The sequence below is a fragment of the Oxyura jamaicensis genome, chromosome 9 (genome assembly GCF_011077185.1).
Source record: "Oxyura jamaicensis isolate SHBP4307 breed ruddy duck chromosome 9, BPBGC_Ojam_1.0, whole genome shotgun sequence".
NCBI classification, from domain to species: Eukaryota; Metazoa; Chordata; class Aves; order Anseriformes; family Anatidae; genus Oxyura; species Oxyura jamaicensis.
This window is the reverse complement of record NC_048901.1, coordinates 16,346,219-16,355,843: the sequence shown is the minus strand read 5'-3', so window position 1 is coordinate 16,355,843 and position 9,625 is coordinate 16,346,219. Positions and strand designations below refer to the sequence as shown.

The window sequence follows — 9,625 nt, the reverse complement described above, 5'->3', positions numbered from 1 at the left end:
CCCCGAGCCCCCGGGATGGGGACCCAGCGCCCTCCCCGTGTACCCCCGGGCTGGGGTCCCCCTGCTGCTCCCCAGCCCCCCCCGGGCTGGGACCTCGCTGCCCCCTCCCCCCAGGGCCCTGTCCTGAGCATCCCGTGCTGGTGTCCCAGCGCCCTCCCAGTTTGGGGTCCCAGAGGCCCCCCAGTGCCCTCCATATGACCCTCATCCCCAGCCTGGAGTCCCAGCACCCCTCTTGCCTCCCCCGTTCCGGGGTCCCGGTGCTGTGTGGCCCCTCGTGACCCCTCCAGGCTGTGACCCCACTATTTATAGGGCAGGAACCCCGTCCAGAACCCCAGCGCCCCCAGGACAGGACGCCTGCACCCTCCCAGCACCTTCCCCAGGCAGGATCCCAGGGCCCTTGGTGTCCCCCCACCCTCCACCCCCAGCACCCCACTGCTTTGGGCATCCCCTAACCTTGCACCCCAGTGCTCTCTCCAGCCCCTGTGGTGTCCCCAGGGCAGGATTCCCCTGTCCCCATCCAGGGACCAGGCCTCCCCCCCCATCTCCAGGCTGTTCAGAGGGCACCGATTAATTCCCACTCTGCTCCCAGTTTGAGTTATGAGCCTGTTACTGGGAGACCTGGGGGAGAGGGGTCAGGCTGGGCACAGCCCGGGGCAGGTGGCAGCCCTTTGGGGAACCCTGGCCTTGGGATGCCCCTGGCCTGGGGCTGGCAGAGGCCCGGACAGGAACAGGGAAGGCTTTTCCTCTTTCACTTTCCGCCTACGGGAAACCCTGGGCGGGAATTGGCTGCGTGCCGGGGGGCCCAGGGGGGTCGCTGAGCTCCTTCCCCTTCCCTGGGGACATCTTGGGGCGAGGGGTGGGGGCTCAGCCCCCATTGCTCACCCGTCCCCTTCCCACCCCTCATCTGGGGGCCTTGTGCAAGCCCTGACCCCCTCTCCTTCCCTGCACGCCCAGCCCCAGCCCCATGGCAGCCCCCCCCCGCCCAGACCCCTACGGGGGTGGCGTTACTTTTTGGGGGGCAGAGGGGAAGTTTGGGGCCGGGCAGGGTGGAGCCGCCGGGAAGAGGAACTGTTGTTCCAGGGCAGCCCCCCTTCTTCCTCAAGTACACCCCTGGGTCTCCGAAAACCTGGAGCTCTCCAGCCCCTCCCGGCTGCCCCCAACTTCTGGCACCCCTTTGCTTCCTCCCATCCACTTCTGGCCCTGGGGACTGCAGGGCAGGGGGGGCCCAAAACCCAGCCTGCCCCCCCCAGAGTGCTCCTTGCTGCTCGCCTCCCCCAGTTCCGTCCCCCCCCAGGCATCTCTGTGGCCGATCTTGTGGCCGAGATAGGGCACCTCGCCTCCGCTGCGGGCAGCCCCTTCCTGACCGCGGCCTCGCCAGCCCCGCTGGCAGTCTGGCCGTGCCCTGGGGAGGGACCTGGGGGGGCTCTGGGTGCCCCGCTGAGCCCCCGAGGGTGCCGGGGGGGGGGGGGTGCTGGGCTCGGTGCCGATGGCGGGGATGTCCCAGGGCTGCTTTTGCTTCCTGGTTTGCAGCGGGTGGAAGCGTAAACAGGGCACACAGAGCACCCGTGGGGCTGTGCGTGGGGCTCGGCATCTGCGGGTGCCTGTGTGCTGCGCCCCCCTTCCCCCTCCCCAAAAAGAGATAGGTGGGCAGAAGGAAGCAGAGAGTGGGGGCTGAGGGTGGGGGGCACCTGGGGGCTGTCTGTCCCCGTGCCGTGCTCTGGTGCTGTCCCTGCTCACTGCAGCCCCGTGTCCCTGGGGGTCCCTTAACGCGGGCCCTGCTTTTCTGCCCCCCCCCATCACCTCCTGTTGCCCAAACTGGTGCCAGGCACCCCCAGCCCACTGAGTTGGCAGCAGGGCTGGGGGGGGGGTCTCGGTGTCCCCCCATCCCCTCCCTCCCTGCTTTTTTGCCCTGAGCTGCTTGGGCCCGATCCTGGCACGGCAGGAGGGTGCCCCGAGGCGGGGGGGGCACTGGCTGGGCTGGCCCTTGGTGCTGCTGTGGGTTGGAGGCTGCAGCACCACGGGGTGGGGAACGGGACGTGTGTGTGTGTGTCCCTGGGCAGGGCAGGGGGTGACGTGGTGTGAGCACGGGGACAGCAGCAGCCCCATGGGGGGGGGTCCGTACCCGGCTAACGGCACACCGGCCTCGGCAGGGTTCGTGGTGGGCCACGCCGGCTTGTACCAAGCTCTGGCCATGTTCGCCGTGGCGTACTTCATCATCGGCATGACCGTGCTGTCCGTGTGTGCCATCGCCACCAACGGGGCGCTGGATGCCGGGGGAGCCTACTGTATCCTGGGCTGTGTGGGGAAATTCGGGTGGCAGCCCGATGGCACCGGGGTGCGTGGGTGGCGGGGGGGTACCCGGCGGTGCCTGCTGTAGGCACCGGTTTGGGGGTTTTGGGCGCTTCCCTTGACTTGAGCAAGATATGATCAGCCGTGCCCTGGGCCCGGAGTTCGGGGGCAGCATCGGGATCATGTTTTTCCTGGCCAACGTGTGTGGCAGTGCCCTCTACGTGCTGGGGCTGGTGGAGGCGGTGGTGGACAGCTTTGGGATCCCGCCTGGTGAGTACCCTGTGGGGACGGGACGTCGCCTGTCCCCTCCCTGAGCACCCGAGTGTCCCTGGCATGGCTGGCACAGCTCAGCCACCCCCTGCTCCGAGCCCTGATGAATCCCACGTGTCTCTGCCCAGGGCAAAAAGCAGGTACGGGCGTCCACGTCCTGCCCCAGAGCTACTGGTACGAGCTGCTCTACGGCACCATCCTGCTGGCCCTGTGCCTCGTCGTGTGCCTCGTGGGCGCCTCCATCTACGCCAAGGCCACCTTCCTCATCTTCCTCATCGTCGCGGGCGTGCTGGGCACCATCCTCGTCAGCTTCTTCGCCACGCGGCCCCTCGGGGTGCCCATCCGCATGCCGCACCTCAACAGCTCGGAGACCGAGAGCGGCAACTTCACGGGCTTCTCGCTCGCCACCCTGCGGGAAAACCTGGGCGGTGAGGAGCAGCGAGGGCTGTCTCCAGCCCTGCTTGGGGTCCCCAGCATGGCACCCACGTCCCGGCCCTACCTGCTGGGCTGGAGAGGGGTGGCACGGGCACCTCTGTGCCAACAGGGGCTTGCTGGAGGGTGTAGGGGGCTTTCAGGCACAAAGCAAATGGCACGGGGTGGTTTGTCCCGTGGTGGCACTCATCTGGGGACAGGGGTGTTGAGGAGAGGGCGTGTGGCAGCGCTGTGCCACCCCGGGCAGCCCATCACAGCCCGCGCCCCCGTGCCTTGCAGGCGGGTACGGGGTGGACTACACCACGGGGCAGATGATGAGCTTCAGCTCCGTCTTCGCGGTGATGTTCAACGGCTGCACCGGCATCATGGCAGGCTCCAACATGTCAGGTAGGGACCGGGGTGCCGGGCTGGGTGGCACTGGGGGGAGGCAGGAGGGGAGCAGGGGGGTGCTGAGCCCACGGGGAGGTGACGCCGCCCGCTTCTGCCCGCAGGAGACCTGAAGCGCCCGAGCTACTCCATCCCGCGGGGCACCATCTCCGCCGTGCTCTTCACCTACCTCGTCTACAACCTGCTGGCCTTCCTCATGTGTGCCACCTGCAGCAGGTGCGTCCCCGTGGTGGGGTTACTGGTGCCAGGGCACGCTGGCGTGAGCCAAGCTGAGTGCCCCCGTGCGCGTGTCCCTCTCCAGGACCCTCCTGCAGAAGGATTACGGCTTCCTGCGTGACATCAGCATCTTCCCACCCCTGGTCACGGTCGGCATCTACGCTGCCACCCTCTCTGCGGCCATGAGCAACCTCATCGGGGCATCCCGCATCCTCTACGCCCTGGCCCGGGATGATCTCTTTGGTGAGTGCCTGGAGCCTGCTGGCACCATCCAGAGCTGGAGACCAGCCCTGGCACCGGGGGAACCCCCTTCCTGGTTTGGGGTGACGTTCTGTGGGTTGGTGCGTGTCAGGTTTGGGGTCCTGAGGCTGTTCTGCTCCCCCCCAGCGATGCCCAGTCCACCCTGGCTTGGCAGCCCCCAGCATGGGGACAGCACATCGGGGGGACTGGTACCCCGTGGCTCAGCTGTCTGTCCCTGCCGGGGTGACGTGGGGGTGCCTGTTTCCCCCCCCCCCATCAGTCTGTAGAGCACACCCTGACGTCCCCAGTCTGGGGACAGGCCCGCACGCCAGCCTGCTGGTGGCCTTTGGGCTGCCTCGTGCCAGCCCAACCTCCCCGCTCTGCCCACAGGCCGGGCGCTGGCGCTTGCCAAGAAGACATCTGCAAGTGGGAACCCCATCATGGCAGTGATCCTCTCCTGGCTGGTGGTGCAGGTGAGTTTGGTGGTGCTCCTGTCCCACCTGGGCTTGTCTGGGGACAGGGATTTGTGCCCCGTGTGGCACGCTGAGTGCCCTTTCATGGGACACCCCTGGCTCCGGTTCACGCTGTGTTCCCCCGTGCTCTCCGCAGCTGGTGCTCTTCTCCGGGAAGCTCAACACCATCGCGGGCATCGTCACCACTTTCTTCCTGCTGGTTTATGCCACCGTCAACCTGGCCTGCCTGGCGCTGGAGTGGGCATCGGCCCCCAACTTCAGGTACCTGCTGGCCCAGGGGAGAGGGAGGCTGCTCCGCGATGCCGGGTGCCCACCACTCATCCATCCGTCCGCAGGGCAGGGATACTGCCCGCCCCTCTCCTGCAGCACTAGGGGGGGAAAGACACCCCCGCCCCCCTCTGTAGGGAGAAGGGGACAGCCCCCATCCCCTGGCACCGTGATGCTGAGCGGGTAGAGATAAATCCAGGCCACTAGATTTATCAAGTGCCCCCTCCCCTGAGGCTTTCTGGAGGTAATTTATAGCCTGCGCCCGCCCGGCATCCCCCGGGCAGCTCGCCAAGCGGTGATGGAGCCCACTTTCCATTAGCGCTAATTAAACTAAAGGGGAAGGGGGAGGGAGGGAGGGGGATCCTGCCTGGGGGGGAGGAGAAGATCTTCCAGGAAGGACGAGTTCATGGCAGGCAGCCCCAGCCTGGGGTGGGCGGTGCGGGGCTGCCCGGAGCTGGGGGGCACGGCGGGGTGGTTGAGGGGTGCTGATGTACCTTGCACCCTCTGCCGTAGGGTTGGGTCCATCGTGCCCGTGTCCTGCCTTCCCTGTGCCTGGGGGTTTGGGGCACAGATGGACGTGATAGGGTGCGGGCTGGTGCCTGGTGGAGACTGCAGGGGCCGGGTGGCGGAGGGCCCCTCACCCATCCCACTCTCTCCCCCCCCCCCCCCCTCCCCGTGCCGAGGTCTCCATCAAGCGCAGCGGAAAAGGATTTTAATTACCTTTCAGCAAAAACAACAATTAGAGAAAATAACAGCTTCTCGCCTCCCCGCCTCCGCCTCTGTGAGCCAGGATGAGCGGGTGCCACGGCTGCTGGTGCCGCTGTGGGGCCCCCGTCACTGCTGAGCCCCCCCGGCCACCACCCCTGCCTCGGGTCACCCCTTTCTGCAGCGTGGGGCTGCCCAGTGCCATCTCCGCTCCAAGTGTGAAGCATTTCCCCTGCCACAGAAGGATGCCCTGTCCCTTCCCTGTGCCCCTGTCCTCTGTGCCACCAACCCTGTCCCATGGAGAGATGAGGGGGGCACCGGGTGCCCTTGCTGAGCGAGGTGGGAGCCCTGCGGTGGCATTTCCAGGCTGCCTGTCCCTCAGGCCGTGGAAGGGGCTGACGGAGATGGAAATTGCCATTTCTGTGCCCTGCACTGTGGTTCCAGGGAGCGTTTCCCTGTCATCACCCCCCAGTGTAACGAGCAGACGATCCCTTCAGCAGCCTGGCATGTGCCTGTTGCCTCTCATCGGGATTTTCCTGGGCCAGACGAGCACAGCTGAGTACCAGGGGCTATGTGCCTGCCGGTGCCACGCTGATGAGGACAGAGGTGATGCCAGCTGCTGGTGCCTGTAGCCTGTCTGCATGGCTGGCATGAAGCGAGTGGCACAAAACCCCAGGCCAGGCTTCGTTTGGGCTGAGCTCCCTGCTGCAAGGAGCCCAGTGGCTGTGTCCCCTGCCCTGCTAACAAGGCATCAGGCCCCTTCCCGGATGCTTTCTGCACAGCAGCTGGTGCCCAGTCCGTGCCCCTTTCTCCCTGCTCCAGGCCCACCTTCCGCTACTTCAGCTGGCACACGTGCCTCCTGGGCATCGCCGGCTGCTGCGTCATGATGTTCCTCATCAGCCCCGTCTCGGCCTCGGCGAGCCTGGGCTTCCTCCTCCTCCTCCTCCTCGCCCTCCACTACCTCTCGCCCAGCAGCACGTGGGGCTACATCAGCCAGGCCCTCATCTTCCACCAGGTGAGCCCTGTTCTCCTCACCTGGCCCCAAATCCCATCGTGGGGGTGGAGAGCTGACGGCCTTGGGGCTGGCGTCCCCGTGGCGTGGTGTGTAGAAGGAAGGTGGGCTCCTAACCTGCTGTCCTTCCACCCAGGTGAGGAAGTATCTGCTGATGCTGGACGTGCGGAAGGACCACGTCAAGTTCTGGCGCCCGCAGATGCTGCTGATGGTGCAGAACCCACGCAGCAGCCCCCGCCTCATCGACTTTGTCAACGACCTCAAGAAGAGCGGCCTCTACGTCCTGGGCCACGTGGAGCTGCAGGACTTGGGTGAGGGTCTGCCCTGTCCCAGCACTGGTGGCCTCAGCCCCTGGGACATCGCTCCCAGAGCCCCTGGCCGGGGTGACACCATCTCCCAGCTGGGCACGTTGGGCACAGGGAGGGAAATACCAGCACTGTGGCACCGTGGGCTTCGCATGGTACAGGGGATGTCGGTGCCTTTTGTCCATCCTGTACCTTGTGTGCACACGTGTCCCACAAGGCTTGTGCTCACTTACATCCGTACACGTGCACGGGGGCAGCTCTTGCACGTTGCCGCTGGTGTGCACGCGTGGCACACGTAGCACGTGCCGCCCTGGCTCCCCTGGACCCACGTGCACCACGGTCCCACGCACACCTATGCGCGCCCAGCGAGCGTGGTCATTTCCTCCGTACGTGGCCCAGCCTTGCACGGGGCCGTGCCTGTGCCCAGCCTGCTGCTGGGCGCCCACACGCTTCAGGTGTGTGCGTGTTGGTTTGCACACACGTGTGCTCCCTCGCACACGCGCTCGCCCCGCTGCGGCCATCCCCACCCCCAGCGGATGCCGGGCTCTGCTCGCCCCCCCCCCCCCTCGCTGTTGCCGTGGTGACTAATGGCCTGAAATTGGGGTGGGGGGGTGGGGCTGCCTGCTATTTTTTTATATATTTATGGATAATTTCATATCTCCGGCTGGAAGCACCTGCTTCCACCTTCCCCCCGCTTGTGGGTGCTGGGGTGCATGGGGGCTGGTTTGGGGGGGACAGGGGGAAGGTGCTGGGGGGTGCTCAGTGCCGGGGTGCTGTGCGGACACCGGAGAGCCCCCCCAGTCTGGGGTGACCCCTGCCTGATGCCGGTCTCCTCTCCCCACCCAGATGCTCTGCCCTCGGACCCGCTGCAGCCCCAGCAGGACTCGTGGCTGGGCTTGGTGGACAAGCTGAATGTCAAGGCCTTTGTCAGCCTCACCCTCGCGCCCTCGGTGCGGCACGGCGTCCGGCAGCTCCTCTTCACCTCTGGCCTCGGTGAGTGGGGCCCGGGCACGGAAGGGGTCCAACCGAGGGCTTTTGGCACCTTTGTGAGCTCCAAAGCCAAGCTGGGCCTTGGAGGCACCTGGGTGGGCAGTGCCAGAGTCAAGCTGGGTCTTGGAGGCATCCGGGATAGGCCATGCCAAGAGGCTTGAGGGCACCAGGATGGGTGACTCCCAAGGGGGTTGGAAGCACCAAAGCCAGGTTGGGGCTTGGTGGCACCCATGGTGCTGGTGGTGCTGGCAGGGCCCTCTCCTTCCCATCACAACATCCCATCACGGTCTTTCTGCAGGCGGCATGCGCCCCAACACCCTGGTGCTGGGCTTCTACGACGACGCAGCTCCTCAGGACGGCCTGGCCCAGCACCCCGCCTTCACCAGCGCCCGCGAGGAGCTGCCCCTGGGCTTCCCCCCGCTGCGGGCGCCCGCCGCCCCCAAGCTGCTGTCCCCGCGGGAGTACGTGGGCATCGTGGCTGACGCCCTGAAGATGCTGCGCAACGTCCTGCTGGCCCGGCAGCTGGAGAGCCTGGACAAGGCCTGGGAGCTGCGTCGCGCCGCCAGCCCCCCGCCCACCATCCACGTCTGGCCCGTCAACTTGCTGCGGCCCGACAGCGCCCGCTACGCCGACACCTGCAGCCTCTTCCTGCTGCAGATGGCCTGCGTGCTCAACATGGCGCGGGCCTGGCGCCGGGCCCGCCTGCGCCTCTTCCTCTGCGTGGAGGCGGGCGCCATGCCCGGCGCCCAGGAGGACAAGCTCCGCCAGCTCCTCAAGGACCTGCGCATCCAGGCCCAGATCCAGCTGGTACCCTGGGACGCCGTCGTCCGCCTGCACTGGCAGGCCCAGCGAGGGACCCCGGGGGGCTCTCTGCCTGATGAGGATGAGGAGGAAGAGGCGGCTGTGAACTTCCCAGCCAACGCCACCCAAGTGTCGGATGAGTACGTCTGCGCCGCCAACAAGATGGTGCTGGAGCAGGGCCCGGCGCCTGCCGTCCGCTTCCTCTACCTGCCGCGGCCGCCGGCCGACACCAGCCTGTACCCGCTCTACCTGCGGCAGCTGGAGCTGCTCACCCGCGGCCTGGGCCCCACCGTGCTGGTGCACGGGGTGAGCGCCGTCACCAGCACCCAGCTCTAGGGTGTCACCCGTCTGTGTCCCCCCACCCTCCTGTGGCCAGTGCCTTACAGCCCCAGGCTGGGCACGGCGAGGGGGGGGACCCGTCCCCTCCTGCTGTCCCCGAGCTGCTTGGCGGTGACTCCAGCCTGGGGGTGCTGGGGGCAGAGGGTGGAGGTTTGGGGTGCTCTTGGGGAGGCGCAGGATTAAAGCTGCCCTGGCAGGATCCGGGCGCTCGGTGCATTCACTGTGCCTTTTGTCTGGGGAGATGGCGGGGTCCTGGGGTTGTCCCAGTTTGTTACTGGGAGCCCCCCGCCTGCAGCCACCTCCCTCCAGTGCTCTCCTCTTGCACCGCCACCCCCCAGCCTCTCCTCCACAGGCTCCTCCGGGCACCCGGCCAGCAGCGGGGATTGATTAAAGGCAGCCTCGACCTTGGTGCCCCAGCTCCCCGCCATCCTCTGTGCCTTTCATTAGGGAAAATTAAATGGGAAGGGGCTGGGGGAGGGGATCCTTAGACGCCTGGGCTCCCTGCCTCGGGCTGGGGAAGGAGGGGGCCAGCCCCTTATGGCTGTATGGCACCCCCAGCTGCTGCATGGGCAGGCCCAAGCCCCCCCCTCCTGCCAGGGAGATGGGGAGGTGATGGCAGGAGGGGTTGGTCCCATGGGGCATCACCTTCTCACCTTCCCATCATGGCCCTGTGCCCCCGTTCAGCCACTGAGGGGGCTGATACTGCCCTGACACCCCTCTCATCCCCTTCCCCAGCTCCTTATGATACCCCCCCCCCCCTTGCCCTGCTGTATTGATTAGGGGAGGGCAGGAAATTGCCTGGGTGACTGGCAATAAATCTATTAGGTGCCTGGCAGGCGGGCAGTGCGCCCGGGAGCTGCCTGATGGATCACTTCCTATTAGCCCTGATGCAGGGGGGG

General features: G+C 66.8%; 1 protein-coding gene across 1 annotated transcript; it reads left to right on the top strand.

The window, feature by feature from the left end:
* Positions 1-2,104: 2,104 nt before the first annotated feature.
* On the top strand, positions 2,105-9,529 carry SLC12A9 (solute carrier family 12 member 9). The gene is made up of 12 exons (XM_035334790.1): positions 2,105-2,285; positions 2,422-2,559; positions 2,688-2,987; positions 3,271-3,378; positions 3,483-3,594; positions 3,680-3,837; positions 4,225-4,307; positions 4,444-4,568; positions 6,102-6,294; positions 6,428-6,602; positions 7,443-7,589; positions 7,885-9,529. The coding sequence occupies exons 1-12, from the start codon at positions 2,105-2,107 to the stop codon at positions 8,721-8,723; spliced, it is 2,559 nt and encodes an 852-aa protein (XP_035190681.1). The 3' UTR covers positions 8,724-9,529.
* The last annotated feature ends 96 nt before the right edge of the window (positions 9,530-9,625 follow it).

Bases quoted from the DNA above. Each gene is read 5' to 3' on its own strand.
- SLC12A9 (XM_035334790.1), top strand. From the start codon at position 2,105: ATGGGGGGGGGTCCGTACCCGGCTAACGGCACACCGGCCTCGGCAGGG. The intron at 6,295-6,427 runs GTGAGCCCTGTT...CCTTCCACCCAG, and splicing joins AGGCCCTCATCTTCCACCAG to GTGAGGAAGTATCTGCTGAT. The intron at 6,603-7,442 runs GTGAGGGTCTGC...CTCCCCACCCAG, and splicing joins CGTGGAGCTGCAGGACTTGG to ATGCTCTGCCCTCGGACCCG.